The sequence below is a fragment of the Chrysemys picta genome, chromosome 5 (assembly GCF_011386835.1).
Source record: "Chrysemys picta bellii isolate R12L10 chromosome 5, ASM1138683v2, whole genome shotgun sequence".
In the NCBI taxonomy this organism is placed as follows: domain Eukaryota; kingdom Metazoa; phylum Chordata; order Testudines; family Emydidae; genus Chrysemys; species Chrysemys picta.
The window spans coordinates 99,958,031-99,979,406 of record NC_088795.1 but is presented as its reverse complement, the minus strand read 5'-3'; the positions used below and the strand labels follow the sequence as shown (position 1 = coordinate 99,979,406).

Sequence of the window (21,376 nt, the reverse complement as noted above, 5' to 3'; positions counted from 1 at the left end):
ATTGAAGAGCGTTGTGTGATCTGCAGATCATTCAAGAAATGAACTGAAGTAGCTCGGGACCTTCACCTGAAGCAGCACCCGCTTGAACAGGCCATGTGGTCTGTTTTGGCATCGAGGCCCTTGCCAGGTCAGAGATTGCCTTTAATTTCTAAGCATGCTCTTGCTTCACGTTTCAGAGCAGGTGCCTCTCCAAAGAAATGGAGGAGACATTTCCCATTGACTGTCTCAAGGAAAAGGCTGTATAAGACATATCAAGACCACTCCAGGTCTCGGGCGGACTATCCTGCCTCCCCCAGGGAAAGTATGGACCAGCACAGAGTTGGTAACAGCACACAGGATGGCATGGGTACCTCCAAACCTTCCTCGGTATAGAGTAGGGAGGTTAGAAACCCCTGGATGTCTGTTGAGTCCGACACCGACAATGGAGATGCTGGTACTGACTGTTACCATATCAGCAGTGTACCAGGCAGCTACATACCTCTGATTTTTGTTTCCAGCATCTCTTGGGTCCAGGACTTTGCCAGTGATGTACCATCTATTGCCCCATTGACTGAACTAGCTGCTGAACCCTCAGGTCTGTCAGCACTGCCCCCATTTTCCCTTTCACAGGTTGTGGAAGCAGGGCCAGTACTGGGATCAGCATGAGGGACCTTGGTACCGGGAATCTCCTTGGCATCGCTGTAGTCAGCACAGCGAATGTTACCATGGTGGCTTTCACCACCCTCAACATCTGTACCATCAGACACTCCGGTACCTCTGCTGACTTCAGGATTGATGCCTCTTCTGGCAGCAGTGTGCTCAGTACCAGCTCAGTACCAGCAGCAGTACCAGCTGCTTCTATCAGCAGCATCACTTCCTGCCTCATTCTGGGCAATGGACAAGTCAGACCAGTTATTCAATCCCCCTGCTCTTATTCCCAGGATCCTGAGGCTCCTCAGTGTCTGACTCAGGGTCATTATCCTCCCACTTTCCATCTTCTGAGCAGCATTGGGACCGTTGAGGGACCATTACAGGTACCGGGATTGGCACTCATCTTGTGGTCAGGATGGAGAATCCGGCATGTACTGGTCAACAATGCCTTATCCATGTCAGTGGCCTCCATGGAATCCGGGGAGTGCTCCTTGGTTGCAGAGCTGTTCATCTTGATCAAAAGCGAAATTGTTGGCCAGGTCTGTGATGGTGACTGTCGATCTGCTGCAGGCCTAGGCACCAGTGATCCTTCTCCCTGCAGAGTCTCCAGAGTCATCCTTTCTCAGTCTGTCAGTCCTGGAATAGGATACAGCTTTAGCCTTGCCTTCATCTCTGGACAATTCCATACATTCTGGTTCATCCTGCGCTTTGGTAGTGGAGGATATTAAGGTGTTGCTGCTTCTATCAGTATCCAAGCAGAGCTCTTGCAAGAGAACACCTACAAATTAGTGGATATCCTACAGTTGTCTGCTCTTGGGAGAATCGCCCTCCCTATCAAGGATGTGTTCCATGAACTGGCTAAGGCCTTCTGGAGCATGCCACCTTTTGTATCTCCTGCGGCTAAGTGCATGAGAAAGCACTGTTTCATTCCCTTGAAGGTATTTGAGGGGTTTTATTCCCATCTGGCCCCAAATTCTCTAGTTGTAATTGCAGAGAATGATAGAACCTGGCAGGACAGGTTTAAGTCCACCCCCAAGGATAGGGATTCCAAACGAATGGACTTCATGGGCAGGAAGATTTACACCTTCCCTTCCCTACATATATGGATTGCTAACCAGCAAGCCTTGCTGTCCAAGTATGATTTTATTAACTGGACAGCTATGTCAAAGTTTGCAGACCAGCTGCCTGAGGCCTCGTGAGAAGAACTTCAAGTATTTGTAACTGAGAGCTCCTTTGGTGGCTAACACGTTCTTGCAGTCCGCACTAGACGTCATGGACACCTCTGCCATTGAGGATTTGCCCTTCAATGGCCAAATGCTGTTCTTGGACAAGACTAATGAAATACTGCACTCCTTCAAAGACTCCAGGGTCCCTGGGGAGTGTACATGCCAGTGGTGCAGAGGCACCACTATGGCATTCAGCAGCAGCAACAGCAGCAGTATTATCTGCAGTGCATGTTTGGCCGGCCTTTGTCTCCTCCGAGGTAGCAGCCCCTCCCTTCCCCTGGCATCCTCCAAGTTCCCATTTTGATTCCTTGGTCCAGAGCACTGTTCCAATCATTACTCCCCCTTCCTCATCTTCCGTTGGGGTCAGGCTGGGTCACTTTCACAATGATTGGTGCTCAGTCGCCACTGACAGCTGGGTCCTAAGCCCTGTCAGATTGGGTTATGCCATCCAGTTGCTCTCCACACCTCCTCCCCATGCTTCCTCCCATCCCTCTTCAGGGACCCCCCCCCCCCCCCCACGAGATATTGCTCCTCAAGCAGGTCCTTTCTCTACTGGCTTTGGGAGCTGTGGAGAAAGTTCCACTGGAACACCAAGGTCACGGCTTCTACTCCCAGTACTTTCTAGTACCCGATCCTAGGGAGGGGGAAGATCCATTCTGGACCTTCATGGCCTCAACAAATATATCAGGTACATGAGATTTCAAATGGTCACTTTATTGACTATTGTCTCTGTGTTATCTCAGAATGACTGGTTTGCTGCTCTGGACCTTCAGGATGGCTACTTTCTGTGGCTTGGCAAAATTGTCACATGGAAGTTCCTTCGATTTGTCATGGCAGAGCACCACTTTCAGTACACAGTAATTTAGGAAGAAGGAAATTCACATCTTCCTATATCTGGACAACTGGTTGCTAATGAGCAGATTCAAAGAGGAAGTTCTTGTTCACATTGGCACTACACCGTGCTTGCTCGTCCATCTGGGTCTCATCCTAAACACTGGGAAGTCAACCTTGGCTCCCACTCAGAACATCAAGTTCACTGGGGCCCTGTTAGATTCCAATATGTCAAAAAAGTTTCTGCCGAACAACCATTTTCAGACAATTTGCCACCTTTGCCTCAGTCTGCAGTCTCAGCCTTGCACGAAAGTTCTGACAATCTGAGGCTCTTGGGCCACATGTCTGTTGTACACATGTGGTCCAGTTTGCAAAATTGCAGCTTCACCTCCTTCAAATGTGGCTCAAGAAAGTTTATCATCCCACTCTTCACATCCTAGACAGACAGGTTTGTTTTCCTCCACTGATCCTGGACTCTTTGCAGTGGTGGATGCATCCAGAGAATGTTTTCCAAGGCATTCCCTTTGTCCAGCCTTTGCCAACCAGGTTGATTGGGTTGGTGGGCGCACATGGGGTCACTGAAAGTTCAGAGGCTGTATTTGGAGCAGGAGGCCTCACTCCATATCAACATGCTAGAGCTTCAGGCCATCTACAATGCATGTCATGCTTTTCAGGACCATATTAGAAACTCAGTGGGTCACATACTGACAATACCACCACAATGTACTATGTGAACAAAGACGGGGGAGCACACCCCAGGTTGCTCTACCTAGAGGTGATCAGGCTGGGGCAGTTCTGCATCGAGGAGAACATTATTCCAAAAGCCATTCACTTGCCCGGGGTTCAGAATCATCTTGTGGACTCTCTCAATAGTTATTTTTCTCTGAGTCATGAGTGGTCCCTGAAGACCAATGTCCTCCAGGTCATCTTCACAGTTTTGGGCATCCCCAACGATTGACCTGTTTGCTACAAGGGACGATGCAAAATGACATCTGTTCTGCTCTCGAGGGAGCTTCAGTCCAGGCTCCCTGTCTGATGTTTTCCACCTCAGCTGTCAGTTGGCTGTCCTGTATGCCTTTCCCTTGATCTCGATCATCCCTCATGTTATCAATCTCAAGGCAGATTGGGCCAAGATCATTCTCATTGCACCAGTGTGGCTGAGACAGTGCTGGTTCTCCAACCTTCTCGTATTGTCTGTTCAGCCTCCTATACTGCTTCCTCCCCATTCCATCTTACTCACTCAGAGCTAAGGCTGCACTTTGCAGCCTGTGCTCAGCTCCCTGTATCTCATGGCATGGCTGAATAAGGAGAAAGAGTAGTGTTTGGTGGCTGGCCAACAAGTCCTCCTTTAGAGTAGAAAACCTTCCACCAGGCTGGCATATTCAGTGAAATGGAAGTGATTTTCAGTGTGGTCATTAGCCTGTGGAATTCAAACTATGCTGGTCTCTATCCAGGACATTTTGGAGTACTTGCACTTTCCATCATTGAGGCTTGCATTTAGTTCATTCAAAGTGCACATGGCAGCCATATTGGCACGTCTTCCCCCGATTCCGGGAAGATAAGTCTTCTCCAATGCCATGGAAGCAAGATTCTTAAAAGGCTCCTTCATCTACATCCTCCTGTCCAAGAGCTGATTCCTCTGTGGGACCTTAACTCAGTCTTAATGGCCTTAATGGGACCTCCATTCAAGCCCCTGGCATCTTGTGCCTTTCCACTTTTGTGCCAGATAACTGTGTTCCTCATAGTGATAACATCTGCAAGGAGTGTGAGAGCTGAAGGGCTGATGGCAGAGCTTCCATATACACAATTCTGCAAAGACAAAATGACTTTGACTGCATCCAAAATGTTTGTCTGAAGTGGTTTCTCACTTTCATTTGAAGTAGGCAGCATATTTAGTTGTGTTCTTTCCCAAGCTGCATTCATCTCTGGAGGAGCAGTGTTTCCATATTTTAGATGTCAGGCAACGTCTAGCCTTTTATCTGGACAGCACTAAATCATTTTGTGCTTCACCTTGTTTGTGTCATATGCGGATCTCATGAAGATTCAAGCGGTCTCTTTGCAGACAATCTCCAAATGGATAACATCCGGCATCAAGACTAAATATGAAATAGTTTTGGTTACACCCTCTCAGCAGGTGCGAGCTCATTCTACAAGGGCACAAGCAAAGTCCATTGTGTTCCTCAGTGATGTTTCTATATTGGACATGTGCAGGGCTGCTACATGGTCATCAATACATATGTTCACAAATGATTATGCCATAACTGCATCTGCCCTGGAAGAAGCAAACTTTGGTAGAGAAGTCATTCAATCCTTGTTTAGGTAGACTCCAAACCCTGCTTCCTGGACTGGGGGAGGGCTACTGTTTGTGAGTCACCTAAGTAGAATACTTGGCTGCATCTACTTGAAGAAGAAGAAACTGTTACTATGACTGTGCTGTAACTGTAGTTCTTTGAGCTGTTGGTGCAGACATGCATTTCACCACCCACCCTCTGTCCCCTCTGTAGCGGAGTATTGTTTTTGGGCATTCGGGGGAGGGGCAGGGTAGCATTGTCTCATGTAGCCAGGGGAGGGACTATGGCCATGAAGTGCAAATGCCACCCCTCTACGGGTACTGCTAGGCAAATTTCTCCAGCTCCAGTGCGCTGGATGCACACGTACCTAAATGGAATACACGTCTGCATCACATCTTGAAGAACCACAGTTATAGTAAGTAACCATTTCTTCCACCACTTCATGTGGAGGACTTTTCCACAGTTTGATAATTATTTAAGCACATGCCTAACATAAGCATGTCAATAGTTCCATTGATGTCAATAGAGGTACTCATCTGTTTAAAGTTAAACACATGCTTAAGTAAATTGCTGAATCAGGGCCTAGGTACCTATCCCTATCTAAGGGTATGTCTACACTACCCGCCGGATCGGCGGGTAACGATCAATCCAGCGGGGATCGATTTATCGCGTCTAGTCTAGGCGCGATAAATCAACCCCCGAGCGCTCTCCCATCAACTCCTGCACTCCACCGCCGTGAGAGGTGCAGGCAGAGTCGATGGGGGAGCAGCAGCAGTCGACTCACCGCAGTGAAGACTCCGCGATGAGCAGGTCTAAGTACGTCGACTTCAGCTATGTAACTTAGATTGATCTCCCACTCAGAGTAGACCAGGCCTCAGTATTTTACCACTTACTGTACCTATGATCCTTTAGGCAAGTTTTTAGACCCTGTGACTGTTCATATTTGTGGCAGTTTGATTTCATTCTGAGGGTAAAAATTCATTGGATATTATGTCAAATGGTTTACTAAAGACCCAAAAATATTACATATACCTCAAGTTTGTCTGTCAAGATTTAGTCTTCATTAATCCATGCAGGGCCGGCTCCAGGCACCAGCCCACCAAGCTTGTGCTTGGGGCGGCACCTGGAGGGGGGCGGCGCGGTGCTCCGGCTGCCGGGGAGAGCGGTGCCACGGCCGGGGCTCGCCGCCCTCCCCCCGGCGCTCTGGCCGCCGGGGACCAGTGGAGCCGCGGCGGGCTCGCCGCCTTCCTCCCGGCACTCTGGCCGCCGGGGAAAGCGGAGCCGTGGCGGGCTCGCCGCCTTCCCCCCGGCGCTCTGGCTGTTTGCGGATTGCTCATGGATACCATGAAAGTTGCCCATATCTGACCATCATTATTAATTTCTGAGTTTTTCTTCGGGTTCACCGGTCATGTAGTGCATCTAACACTGGATTTCTCTTTCCATTCTTAAAGTAGTGCCTTAATTGTTCATCAGTTTGAAAAGCTGTTACTAGAATGAGCCAAAAACCTTTGTGTATTAAAAAAGGGCAAATTACACCATCTAGTGGATGTGAGGACATTATCAAGAGCTAAAATTTGGAGGCAGAATGTTTTTTTGTTTGTTTGTTTGTTTTTAAACGGGTAAAACATGGCTTTGATATGGCCATGTCATTTTGAATTTCACTGTACCATGTTTTAAAGAGGCATATCAAACCTCAATACAAAGCACTTTCTTTCTTCAGTATGCCCATTCTACAAGGGGGAACAGCCAGTTTGGGATTTAGGCAAAAGTGTATAGTATTTAAACAGATACTTTTTGGTATTTAGTTTCCTGGAGATCATGCTGGATGTTCGGATTTTATTATGAGATGTCCTTATTGAGTTTAATTTTTTTGGAGGAGTACTGATTCTGGCTCTTCACTGAAATTATGTTATGCAGGTTCACCATCTGCAATCTGTACTGTTACTGAATAATATATCCAGTTGTGTTTAAAATAAAACAGAGAGGACATGGAGGTTGGGGTTACTCACTGTGGAGGAGTTACATTTTCTTTCCATTTTCAAGTGCAGCTCCATCAGTTTTATGCTCTGTCCTTCCTTCCCCCTTAAACTAGGCTAGCAACTTCTTCATTTTCTTTTTCTTTCTTTCTCCTATAATCAGACTGAAATGCAGACAACTTCAGAGAGCATGCCACTGCTAAGGGAAGGGCTAGACAATTTTATCTCAGCCCAGAGTGGATGCTACCCTGCTATGCTGAGGGAGCTGCACTAAAGAAAGGAAACTGGCTACCTCCATGGTGAATAATGTAACTTTAAATTGTATTTGGGAGCTTTGTTTTGGAGCAGTAGCCTATTGTGATAGCATGCTACCAGTATTGAGGAAAACTAAAATGTATTAAATAGTTGCTAAATTATCTAACTGGTCCCTTTAGTGTTGCAATATATATGATTGAACTACTGCTGATTTCAGGAAGAAGATATATTTTAAAATTTTTAAATCCATGACTTTTATTGCATATGGGTAAAATTTTTCAAAAGTACATAAGTGACTTAGACTCTTTAAACACTTTTGAAACCAAGACTTAAGCTACTATTGAAAATGGGACTTGGGCTCCTAAGTCACTTAGGTATAGAACTGGGTGAAATGTTTGGACTAATAGTTTATTCATTGAAAAACACAGTTTCAGTGGACTATTCAGTGGACTATTTGTGAATGTGACATGAATTCATTCAATAGTTTTGGCCCAAAAAATATTTTTTGGGACTCCACCATGAAACTATTTTTTTGATTCACCAAAATGTATTGCAATTTTTGGATTCAGTTCAGGTCAAACTAAATTTTTTTTGATTCCCTGCCCATGCCCACGGAACTGCCAGCAAATCAAAAAATTAGCTATTCACCCAACTTTGTTTAGAGTAAAAAATTTCAAGAGCACTTATGTCCATAGGATGGATCATAAGTGCTTCATTAAGGACATCACATGTGTTGACAATATTTTAAATGCTTGATTATCGTTATTATGTGTTTATAATGACTGAAAGAAAAAGATTAAAACAAAACTTTATCTTCCATCTGAGTCCTAGTTGTAGAGCCTTCCACTGAAATTTCAAGACCTTTGAACTTTTTTTCTTAACAAATTTGAGAGATTCCTCAGCCACAATCAACTGTCACATGAAGCTTACATCCTTTGCATTTGAAAAGTTTGAAAAAAACATTGTTATGCAATTCTTACTGAAATCATTATTCTGCTATTTGGAACAGAGGTAAACTTTTTTTTAGCTTAGGACCAGTTAAAATTGGCTTTTTCTATAAAGATTGAAAAAATAAATGTTATAAAAAATCTTAGGATCATAACAAATCTTAGGATCATAACAACATGCAGGACAAAAGACAAAAAACAATCATGAAGGCTAGACAGAGAAAAGGTGGGTCAGATAAATTGAATATTATTAAAAATATCTAATAATCATTATTTCAAAGATACCATTTGAAAAAAAGCTATCTTCCCAATCCCCAGCTCATTATCTATTTCTCTGTTATATTTTTCTCCACCCCTTCAAATTCATTCTAGCTAATTTTATTTTCCTGAATAACCATGTGTAAAAAGTATCTATAAATGAGGAAATACTATTACTGTAATACACTTCTACCCCGATATAACGCTGTCCTCGGGAGCCAAAAAATCTTACCGTGTAATGGATGAAACCGTGTTATATCGAACTTGCTTTGATCCGCCGGAGTGCGCAGCCCCCTACTTCCCCCCCCCCCCCCCCCCGAGCGCTGCTTTACCGCGTTGTATCCGAATTCGTGTTATATCAGGTCGCGTTATATCAGGGTAGAGGTGTATTTATTTTATGAGTTCAGTTGGTTTCTTTTCTTTACAGACTTTATGCAGTTGGTGGTCGGGATGGAAGTTCTTGTCTCAAATCTGTGGAGTGTTTTGATCCTCATACTAATAAATGGACTCTCTGTGCTCAAATGTCAAAGAGAAGAGGAGGTGTGGGAGTAACTACTTGGAATGGGTTCCTGTATGCTATTGGTGGGCATGATGCTCCAGCATCAAACTTGACATCCAGACTGTCAGACTGTGTGGAAAGGTAATACCTAGATGAGGATAGTGCTGGTGAAAAAGTGTGGAATGATTTTCACAAAGGGCTGTAATATGAGAACCTGTTAAAATGGTCATATAATTTTAATACTAGTAAATATGTAGACATATACCATGTAATCAAAACATTATTTATAATATGGTTCATATCCAACAGAGTAAAAATACCATCTTATTGCACTTTATCCAGAAAAATTATTTTGTTTTCTAACAACCTCACTGAAGGATTCAGAATTCATTTTAAGAAAAACTTTTAATCAAGATGCTTACAAACACTAGTGTTTCACCCAAACTGGCCTTTCACAAGAGATAGAACTTTCTCCATTTTAAATGAGGTACCATTCAATTTCTGTCCAATCCTTTAATGTCACCACTTTCCTGGTTCCCCTTGATTTTATGGAAAAATCAGGTATGTTCACCATTTGTGAGTAATGCAATCATCCCAAAATTGAAATGGATTGATAGAAAATGGTTACTGGAATAAGTTTGGGATGACTGCATTACTCACAAAAGGCAGAACTAGGTGTGAATTATACAGGTCTCATCAAACAAGTGACAATTATAGTAAAAACTTTATACTGCGCAATCACATATTTTCTCTTCACTGGGGTCAGGTATCCAGATTTCTGAAATATCCTGTTATGGGCATACTAAGCCAACTGAACTTTTTCTGATACAGCACACTCCCTGTTTACTAGGGGGGCAGATTTTCAAAATTCTTCCCCTGGACTTGATCCCTTCAAACTCTCTTGCTCCCAAGAGGCTACCAGTCTCTTCTTTCCTGTGACTTCCCACAGCCTTTTCTGTGACTCTTGAGCCCATTCCTTTATTCACAGATTTCTTTTGTTTGAGGTTCCAGTTCAGAAACCCTTCCAGCTAAGCCCCAGAAATGCTGCTTTCAAGCTTTTAGTGCACTAATGCTGTGCACCTGAAAATGAAATGTGGCAGTTGCAGGACCAAGGCCTTGCAGAAAGGCTTGCAGATATGCAGCCCCATCCCAGCACAAATTAAATTTTAGAAGGAGATGGGAAGTGCTAACACTTGAAGAAAGGTCATGGGAAAGAAGTGCATCAATTTTTGCCCAAATGTCACCTGATGAGTTTGACATTTCAGTTCTGAAACAGGATTATGAATGACATGATATTCATAAATAGCATCTTGAAAAAATTATGAAATAGGTTAAAATGTATTACTAAATGATCTTTGTTAGGCCAAATTTTAATTTGGAAGTTGGAATAAAATTGCTACAATACATGTGTTTTGCTTATTTCTAATTTGCTCTCTCCTTCTAAATCAGTGGGATGGAGGTGTTGAAATGTCTGCAAAACCAGCATAAAATAAATTGAATGCAAATATAGTAATCTAAAAATTTAGCTTCATAAAATTCACTGTGAAGTTTGTGAATGCTTGTTTGTTACTGTACACTGTGATAGGTTTTCAAGAGCATCACATTGGTATTGTGAAAGACCCAGACCAGTGGGGTACAGGAGTCTGGTAGAGGCCAAATATACTGGTCACTGGATGAGTAGTTTTCTGTTCCCTGAGTGACCAGAGCAGGGGCTGCACTGGAGTAATCAGGAACCTGATAGAACCAGTTAAGGCAGGCAGACTAATTAGGACACCTGGAGCCAATTAAAAAGAAGCTGCTAGAATCAATTAAGGCAGGCTAATCATGGCACCTGGGTTTTAAAAGGAGCTCACTTCAGTTTGTGGTGCGAGTGTGAGGAGCTGGGAGCAAGAGGTGCAAGGAGCTGAGAGGGCGTGCTGCTGGAGGACTGAGGAGCACAAGCATTATCAGACACCAGGAGGAAGGTCCTGTGGTGAGAATAAGGAAGGTGTTTGGAAGAGGCCATGGGGAAGTAGCCCAGGGAGTTGTAACTGTTATGCAGCTGTTACAGGAGGCACTATAGACAGCTGCAGTCCACAGGGCCCTGGGCTGGAACCCGGAGTAGAGGGCGGGCCCGGGTTCCCCCCAAACCTCCCAATTGACCGGGACTGTGGGTTCTTCCAGAGGGGAAGGTCTCTGAGCTGTTCCCCAACCCACATGGTGAATCTCTGAGGCAAGAAAATCTGCCAATAAGCGCAGGACCCACCAAGATAGAGGAGGAACTTTGTCACTGTATATAAATCAAATTGACAAACACTTTGTATAGTTCATAATTCACTATCTTTCAGTACATAATACACTTTGCCTGCTGCATAAGTTTCAGGCAATGCTTCCACACTATGACTCTACATGAATAAAATGTGTGTTTCCAACAGAGACCTGCTGCACTAAAGAAAAAGGTGCCAGAAAGACACTCAAAACTCATTACATCTTTGCATCTCATGCAAAGAAATCAACACCAATTTCATCCCCCAAACTCACTTTAGTGGTTTTGGATACCTTCTTAGCGATGGATATATTTTCTTTTGATTAGTCCTGTGCCTTAAAAGCATTTTATTAATGTGATTCCCTCAAGAAATTTATGTTTCTGTTTTCTTGGCATTGTGTCTTGTAACTAGGGCTGGCTCCAGGCACCAGCACAGGAAGCAATTGGGGCGACCAATGGAAAGGGGTGGCACATCTGGGTCTTCAGTGGTAATTCAGTGGCGGGTCCCTCCAGGACGGCGCCAGGGTTTTTGGCGCCCTAGGCGGGGGTCCTTCCGCACTCCCGGTCGGCGTCGGCAATTCTGCGGCGGGGGGGTCCTTCCACGCTCCCGGTCTTCGGGGCACTTCGGCGGCGGGTCCCGGAGTGAGTGAAGGACCCGCCGCAAAATTGCCGCTGAAGACCCAGAGCACGGAAGGACCCCTCCGCTGCCGAATTGCCGCCAAGGGTGGCAAAATGCCGCCCCCCCCCCAAGTCCTGGCGCCCTAGGCAGGTCCTTCCCTCTGACTGAGGGACCCAGAACTGGCTGCTGAATTGCCATCAAAGAATGAAGCGGCGCAATAGAACTGCCGCCGAAGTGCTGCTGATTGCGGCTTTATCTTTTTCTTTTTTTTTTTCTTTGCCGCTTGGGGCTGCAAAAAAGCTGGAGCTGGCCCTGCTTGTAAATATGCTGGCTAATCTGAAAAGGAGACATTTACAGATTGAGTCAAAAACAAGTTTTTAAAAGACGAGTTTGGACTCTCCAATTTAATTCCTGACCTATCTGTTAAAGACTGTTGATGTGCTCTAGGTTCAAATTTAACTGAGGTGTTTTCAGTATACCACAGGTGTACTATTGTGTTTGATCCTAATGATACCAGTTTATGGTGAGAGAAGTTCTGTAAATTGCTGCAGAAGAATTTTGCCATGTATACCGGGTCGATGTTTTTTCTATAAATTATAGTTATTGCAAAAAGCAATGATCAACTTGTCCAATGAATCTCCTCAACAACACTGTATTACTCTGTATGTAATTTGGGATATAATAGTTGTCTGTCTGTAAGATGAAGAGAGCACTAAACTCTAACAGAGTCTGGCAGCAGAATTTGATTCTGGAGCAGAGCATGTTTGGTCATAAAAGAGGGGAAAATTGTTTAAAAAAAAAAAGTATCTATTATGTAAAAGCTAAAAAAGATAAACATAGTCCAGAGATTACTTGGGCCCCGGTCACACAAGCTACTCCAAGTTACATGGTCCAGCTTGCAGGATTGTGGACTTAGTGAAAAGGTGAACTGGTAAAGTTATCAAAAAGCTTATTCTAGTCATAGATTGTTAAATAACTTCTAAAAAAAGACTTAATTGTTTCTATTTTAAGTGTCTTGATTTCTTTGTTACTTTACCCTTTCCTATGTAGCTTAACATAGAAACTTTACAAGATGATAATTCAAATAACTCTTTAACAAATTATTCATATATACTGCTAAATGAAGTTGCATATAGTATTGTTAACCGTATCTTTTTCTGTTTCTGTATGTGACTGTACAGCCTCAGTGAAATGATTAACCAAATGCTGCTTTTAAGGGAAAGGTTTAAACAAGTAAGAAATCCTTTTAATTTCACACCCGAAGAGAGAATACTCCTTTGCTGATTCCACTAGATAGTCTAGTACCTTGAGAGTCAATTTCAGTATTTTTAATGGAATTTTAGGCAACAATATTAGACTTTTACAAAAATTATCTTTCAGGTATGATCCAAAAACAGATGTGTGGACTGCAGTGGCCTCCATGAGCATTAGCAGAGATGCAGTGGGAGTGTGTCTCCTTGGTGACAAATTGTATGCTGTTGGAGGATATGATGGGCAAACCTATCTTAATACAGTGGAGTCTTATGATCCCCAAACGAATGAGTGGACACAGGTACAGTTTCTAATTAAATTACCGTACATACTCGATCATAAGTCAGTTCGTTTATAAGCCAATTCTCTCTCCCCTTCCCCCCCCCCCCCCCCCCCCCCCCCCCCCCCCCCAAGATGGATAAGTAAAAATTGAATTCAGGGGTCGGCAAACTTTGGCTCCTGGGCCATCAGAATAAGCCGCTAGCTTGAGATGGTTTGTTTACCTCAAGCGTCCGGAGACACGGAGGTAAACCTAAGTAAACAAAGTGTCCTGGCACGCCAGCTGCTTACCCTGACAGGCCAGAACAGCAACTGGTGGGGAAATTTTTTGGGGGGAAGAAGCTGGGAATCAGGGGAGTAACCCCTGTGACCACCCCCCACATGACCCCACCCCTAGCCCGGGACCCCTACACTCTCCCCATCGCATCCCTTCCCACCTTATCTGGGGAGGGCCAAGGGAGAATGTCTCTGGCCAGGCTGGAGTTGCTCCGGCAGGCTGGGCAGCACAGCTGCAGCCTGTTCCAGTGGGCCAGACCAGGTGGCACGGCCACAGCATGTTCCAGCGGGCTGGGCCGGGCGGCGCGGCCACAGCCTGCTCTGGGGGGCGAGGCCAAGCGGCACAGCTACAGCCTGCCTACCCCGGAGCTGCAGCTGCTTTGGAGGCTGGGGGGAACAGCGTGGGCAGAAGTGGAGAGACTCTGGCCCCACCTCTTCCCTTCTGTCTCTGTTGGCTGTGCTGCCTCTCCTTGCTCCCTCTGTTGTGGGGAGGGGCTGTGTCCCAGCTCTCCCTCTCTGGTGCTTCCCTTTTTTACTAAAAAAATTCGGCTTATGAACGAGTATATATGGGATTTATATACTTTAGTGATGCCAAAAGTGTGCTTGGTGCCTCCCGGTAAAGAAAGAAAAAAGATTAAGTACGTGCCTCAAGGAGCTTACCTGCAATGAGGAGATTACAAGACAGTAGGGGTATAGCAGAAGGACAGAGACCAAGACCACAATTTTCAAAAATAAAAGTTTAAAGTTAGGTGCCAAAATCAATGATCTGATTTTTTCAGAAGTGCTGAGCACCCATCAGGTCCCATTTTCCTATGTTTGAAAATCTTGGCCAGTGTCAAGAAGATTGTCTGATTATTCAGCATGGATAGTGCAGTATGATGAAACAAAGATATTTAAAAAAAATAGATGAAAATAAGTACAAGAACTTGTCCTCTATTTTTCTTTTTAAAACAAAATAAGATTTAAAAAATTTTTTGTAGGGCCCCATTTAGTTCTCTTGCTGCCTATTATCAGGTCTCTCTTATTAAGGCTGATTTGATTTGTCTGATAAGCTCGTCTTGCCATTTGTTTTATCTAGATACTGTGCTTGTACCATGATGATGATCATGGTACATGAGCATCTGGTGAATAGACTTCAAGGCTGCCCTACTTTCTCCTTCATGCACATACCTCCAAATGGTGCTTGAAAGCATTTTTCAGGTGATCAGGAGCTGTGTTAAAGCTGCATTAAAAGACCTGCACAATACAAGCTATTTGCAGTGTGCAACAACTTTTTCTTGGTTCTACCAAATCTATGAGCAATGCTGCAGGCTGTTCAATATCTACAGGATTAGGATTGTTGCATGGCAATGAAATGAAGGCCCAGTACCAAGTACTGTTATACTTAGAAGTACAGTGTTAGATGATGATCCCATTTTAAAATATAATAAAAATACTTGATTTTTAAAATATTCAAATAAATATTATTTTACTGTGAAGAGTACTGTTTATGGGGTATGCCATTGACTTTAGAGAGAGCAGAATTTGGTCCTGCAGAAGAAAATATTGCTGTTTCTCTGAGCATTTTTATGGCAATCTTCAGCCCATTTTGTTAATTTTTAAAGTCAGGTTACAAAGCACCTACAAATATAACATTACAACCTTAACTACTGTGGTACATTATCCGTTTTGAAAATCTGTTTTTCTTTAATAAAGTTGATTATATTTATTTTATAAACATAGCACATCTGTCATTTTTTGTTTTTTGTTATAGGTTGCACCATTGTGCCTAGGAAGAGCTGGAGCATGTGTTGTGACTGTAAAACTCTAATTATTTTGTATATGAAGATACTAGTCTCTTCCATAGACTCACTACTTTTTTCTCAAGTGAATGAATACGTTACCAGTAAACAGAGGTACTGTGTGTTTTCTTCAGGGCTAAGTGTTTGGTCTTAAGATAGCATACAGCTAAACAATTTTGAATGGACCAATAATAAGCACTTTTTAAAAAAATTACCTTATGTTACATATACATACAAGAACTGTATTTGTAAGCTATTGTACTACGGTCAGTTGATTGCCAACAAATACTTTCTTATGAGAAAGTGCTAAGAAACTGAGTGAGTCTATTCTAAAATAATTGAATGTTACAGATTAAGGACCCTGATCTTACAAACATGCATGAGAGTGACTTTATTCACAGAAGTAGTCCCACTGATTTCAATGGGCATAAGATGTTGCAGGATCAGGCCCTAGATATTTAATTTGCCTATACTGAAGGTGTTTTGCTGCAGCTATGTAGGATATTGTTTTTTAGTGCAGAAAGACAAACCAGTGCAAATCAGTTGTAAATGGCAGGCATATTTCTTGCCTTGAAGATGAAGGTATATATTTGGTGACTATATTGCACTTTTTTCACCATAACTGAGGTTTAGCAACCTTTTTATTTAACCAAAGCCTTATTTTAAATATTGTCTTTTTATTATGCTAAGAGAAATCTGCTAATTAATACTTGCTGCAGGAGTTATGCAGCATCCAGTATACTCTGGATTTTTAAAGGTTTTATGTAACATGCAGTACATTTCTTTACTTAATTCCATCTCATATTATTTATACTTGATTGTAACTACTCTTTGTGAGTTTTTCCTTTTAAAATAAATTAAGTGAGAGAGAGCTGAAATGTGATTAAAAGTGATCCAGCAGAAGTTAATATGAGTGCTTTGGAAACTCCTAAGCATTCCATTACATGAAGGTTAAAAAAGATCTATGACGATTGTTTTAAATTGCATTTAAATTGGGGATTTGCACTAATTTGAAGAGTACAGTTTTATAAGGTGAAATGAAACACTTGTGCTGTTTTTCCTTTAATGTTACTTCAACAAATAAAGGTTTCGAGCCTACAAGATGCTAACTTCCCTCAGTTGAGGATGTTCAACACCTTGCATAAGAGTAATAGTACCTCACAGGATCAGACCCAGTTAGTTACACTATGTAATATTATAGTGATACTTAATAATTTGCCTTTGAGATACTTTATCATTTGCCTTTTTGATTTGATTGTTATAGTTCATTACACAGAATTGTGTAGACATTCCAAATGTTCTCTGAAAGTTTTGTGAGGGATTTTTTTTTTTGCATTTGCTTTTCTGTGCCTTGTTTCTTATGTTTTCAAACAGTGTAATACATGATTGTTTCTTTGTAATGAAAAATTTGAAGATGTGGGCTCATTGAGTGTTTGTGAAAGTAAGTTCAAGTGTCTGATGCCCAAAATCTTTGTACATTTGTAATGTTTAAATACAAATGTGAATGTTAATGCTCAATTAACTATTTATTGTTTTAAAAGAAATTACTGAGCAGTAAAACTTTGTGATGAAATCTGCAATGTTTGATTCATTAATTTATCTTTCAGTGTACACTGGTGATCATTGTTTAGTAAAAATTGAATACTGTTAAAATCTTGTAAAGTACAATTTCCATTTGGTGGTTTAGTGCCTTATTTTTGTGCAGTCTGTAATACAAACATTTTATGCTTCAATTAGCACATTTAAAACAGATTTATTTCAGCTGCTTTACATTAGTTTTTTTAAAACTCACAATGTTGGACTTCGGTTTTTTACAAAAACCATCTCCTCTATCTCTATCAAATATTTTTAGTTGTTCTTCATTGTAATTTCTCATCACCGTAAACAAAACTCTTAGGCATTCCAAGAGGACCATACTCTTCATACCTCCATCTCTTGCACACCACCTTTTTAAATGGGACTATCCTGTTAGCCAAGTGAGTTTGTCTTTCATCAGAGGTGTTGTAGTCCTTAGGTTTGTCATGCCGTTCCTCTTTTTCACAATACAGATATAGCATAGACAGCAACCGTGCAAGTATCTTCACTACCTTGTCAATGCCTGTGTACTTAAATTTTTTGTTGGAGGAACCACCTCTAGGGATGACAGGATAGTCCATGTCCATTCAATCTTTGGTGTATCTGATGAGATAGTAGAGAAAGATGCTAACTACAGCCAGTTGACATTTGGCATTAGCCTATATCAATTAACAGACTAAAATTAAATTAAGGAAACCACTAACCACATATACTGTTCCCTTATTCTGTATGGGCAAATTATTCCATAATTGACTGCTCTGAAGTTTCTTGCACCTTTCTCTGAAGCATCAGGTACCAGCTATCATCAAGGATCAGGGATACTGGGCTGGACAGATCATTAGGTCAGTTCCTATGTTCTTACATAACACTATATCTATGGAACTCGTGAAGTGAGCATAAGGGCCCAGACATTGGCGTGTGCTTCCTGGAGATGAATGCATGGCTCCACAGATGGTGTTGACAGGAGGACTTTCGTTTCCTCAACCATAAAATGCTGTTCCAGGAAGGAGGACTGCTGGGAAGAGATGATGTCCACCTAACCAAGAAGGGGAGAGCATCGTTGTGCACCAACTCACCAACCTAGTGAGCAGAGGTTTAAACTAGGTTCAAAGGGATCAGGTGACAAAAAGTCCACAGGTAGGTGTAAAAAAATGACCTTAACTGAAAGCTAAAGGGGGTGGGGGATGGAAAGTACAACAGGGTCATAGGGGCAACAGATGAGCAGATTCCTCCATTGTTATCTTAACATCTTAGATGTGTATTCACAAATGCAAGGAGTATGGGGAATAAACAGGAAGAACTGGAAGTATTAATCCATTAACTAAATTGTGACTCAGCAAGCATCAAAGAGACTTGGAAAATTGGTAGAGGGGTATAGCTTCTTCAGAAAGGACAGGCAGGGGGGAAAGGGAGGAGGTATTGTATTATAAATCAAGAATATATACACTTGGTCTGAAGTCCAAAAGATGGTGAGAAGCAGACCATCTGAAAGTCGAGGTATGTTGAAAGTTGAAAATAAAAGGGGAAAAAGAAGGGGTCTACTATAGACCACCATATCAGGAAGAAGAGGTGGATAAGATATTTCAAGAACAAATAGACACCCAAACCACAAGACCTGGTAGTCATGGAGGACTTTGTCTGGGTAGTTAATGGATACAATGTCCAATAAGTTCTTGGAATGTATTGGGGGGCCACTACTTGCCTCAGAAAGTGGAGGAAGTAACCAGGGGGACAGACATTTTAGACTTGATTCTAATTAACAGGGAGGAATTGGTTGCAAATCTGAAGGTGGAAGGCAATTTGAAAGTGATCATGAAATGATAGACTTCATGATTCTAAGAAAAGGAAGGAGTGAGAAAATCGGAATAAGGTCAGTGGATTTCCAAAAAGGGGCTTTAACAAACTTGGAACTGATAAGTAAGGTCCTATGGAAAGGAAATCTAAGGGAGAAAGCAGTTCAGTACAGTTTCTCAAGGAGACAATATTGAAGGCCCAACAGCAAACTATCACGATTGTGGAGGAATATAGGAAGACTAGTAAGAGGTCAATATGGCTGCATCAGGAGCTCGTTAGGGAAGAAATCCTACAAACAGTGCAAACATGGACAAGTTGCTAAGGATGAATACAAAATAATAGTACAAACATGGGGACAAAATCAGAAAGCTATGGCGCAAAATGAGTTACATCTAGCAAGGGATATTAAAGGCAGTAAGAAGAGGTTCTATAAATACATAAGGAGCAAGAGAAAGACAAAGGGAAAATATAGAGGACCTATTTACAGTGATGGAGAGGAAATACTGGATGACCTCAAGAAGGCTGAGGTGTTTAATACCTATTTGGTTTTTCTTCACTAAATAAATTATCAGATGCGTAACATAATATTAACAACAATGGGGAAGAAACACAAGCCAAAATAGGGAAAGAACATGCTTATTATTTACATAAGTTAGATGTGCTCAAGTTGGCAGGGCCTGATGAAATGCTCCATAGGGTATTTAAGGAAGTAGCTGAAACAATCTCTGAAGTGTTAAGTATCTTTGATTACTCATGGAGGACAGGTGAGGGGTCAGAGGACTGGAAAAGGGCAAATATAGTATCTATCTTTAAAAAAAGAGAAGAGGACCTGAGGAATTATAGATCTGTCAGTCTAACTTTGATATCTGAAAAGTTACTGGAACAAATTGTTAATCCGTTTATAAGCACCTAGGTGTGTGACATTGCACTCTATATGATTTTATGAAATTATGCTGATAAGTGTGAATATAATGTAACTAAAATATGCTTCATGCAAAAGGTCTCTTGTCAGGTATCATTACAAAGCTTATAATCTACTGAGTGTGGTCATGCTATTTGTATAAATGTATCACTCTTGAATCTGAAACTAGAAATATGAAATATAATTCTGAGGGCCTATTGTAATTATGCAAAGTGTGCATCATTAATGGTGGTTTGGAATCTTGATGGCGCCCATCAACCAGGACAATTGACTGTGGATGGCTCTGTTTGCAGGCAGGCCTTCCTGTGAGACAGGCTGGGAGGAATGAAGTCTTGGGGTCTTACAGTGACATGTGATTGTCACCTGAACTGGAATCCATCTTTAACCTGGTGTTTTTCCATTGAGAAGGAGGGGTAGGGAAACCAGAGAGACAAAGGATTCCCACCTTATGCAAAAGATATATAAATGGATGGAACAGAACAAAGGGGGCAGCCATCATGAGAAATCCCCTAGCTCCCACCTGAGCTGGAACAAGGGCTGTACCAGGGAAAAGAATTATGCCCAGACTAGGAAGGCATCCAGTCTGTGAAAGAAACTTATTGAAACATCTCTGAGGGTGAGATTTTATCTGTATTCCATTTTATTACTGTACTAGGCTTAGACTTGCGTGTTCTATTTTATTTTAAGTTAGTAATTTACTTTGCTTCCAAGTAATACAGACAGAACACTTAAATCCTACTTTCTGTATTTAATAAAATCATTTTTTACTTTTTAATTAACCCAGAGTATGTATTAATACCTGGGGGGAGGGGGTCAAACAGCTGTGCATACCTCTCTATCAGAGATTTTACCCTGTATAAGTTTTATACGGGGTAAAACAGATTTATTTGGGGGTTGGACCCCACTGGGAGTTGGGCATCTGAGTGTTAAAGACAGGAACACTTTTTAAGTTGCTTTCAGTTAAACCTGCACGTGGTTTGGGGCACGTAGTTCAGACCCTGGGTCTGTATTGAAGCAGACTGGTGTGTCTGGCTCAACAATACAGGGTGCTGGAGTCCCAAGCTGGCAGGGAAAGCAGGGGCAGAAGAAGTCTTGGGACATAAGTTGGCAGCCCCAAGGGGGTTTTTGTGATCCAAGCTGTCACAGGGAGATAATAGGGTTAAAAGTAATAGCCAACATGAATTTCATATGAACACATCATGACAAACCATTTCCTTCTTTGACTACTGGCCTAGTGGATGGGGAGAAGCTGTAGACCTGATATATCTTGATTTTAATACAGCTTTTGATACAGTTCACATCATTCTCATAATCTAACTAGGGAAATGTGGTCTAATGAAATTACTATAAAATGGGTGCACAACTGGTTGAAAGACCATACTCGGAATAGTTTTCAATGATTTGCTATCAAACTTGGGGCGAGGAGAGAGGGGACGTATCTAGTTGGGGTCCTGTAGGGGCCTGTCTTGTCTGGTACTAGTCAATATTTTCATTAATGACTTGAATAATGGAGTAGAGAGTATGCTTATAAAACGTGTGGAGGATACCGAGATGGATGTGATTGCAAGCACTTTGGAGGACAGGATTTGAATTCAAAACAACCTTCACAAATTGGAGAATTGGTCTGAAGTCATCATTGGACGTGTTTAGTCTTAAGAAAAGAAGACGGACGGGGCACCTCAAAAGTGTTCAGATATGTTAAGGGCTGTTTATAAAGAGGA

The 21,376-nt window shown here is 42.2% G+C and overlaps 1 protein-coding gene across 14 annotated transcripts in view; it reads left to right on the top strand.

Annotated features, from left to right (window-relative positions):
• The window catches only part of KLHL5 (kelch like family member 5), a 128,542-nt gene extending 111,525 nt beyond the window's left edge, over positions 1 to 17,017 (top strand). For 13 of the 14 annotated variants that reach the window (XM_024106703.3, XM_024106701.3, XM_042843432.2 and 10 more), the window contains 3 exons: positions 8,842 to 9,054; positions 13,158 to 13,329; positions 15,337 to 16,937. In XM_024106703.3, the coding sequence (XP_023962471.2) occupies positions 8,842 to 9,054; positions 13,158 to 13,329; positions 15,337 to 15,393 (442 nt within the window). In that variant the 3' untranslated portion in view covers positions 15,394 to 16,937. Of the gene's footprint in view, positions 1 to 7,117; positions 7,254 to 8,841; positions 9,055 to 13,157; positions 13,330 to 15,336 lie in introns of all 14 variants that reach the window. The other variant, XR_010601510.1, reaches the window with a different exon arrangement.
• The last annotated feature ends 4,359 nt before the right edge of the window (positions 17,018 to 21,376 follow it).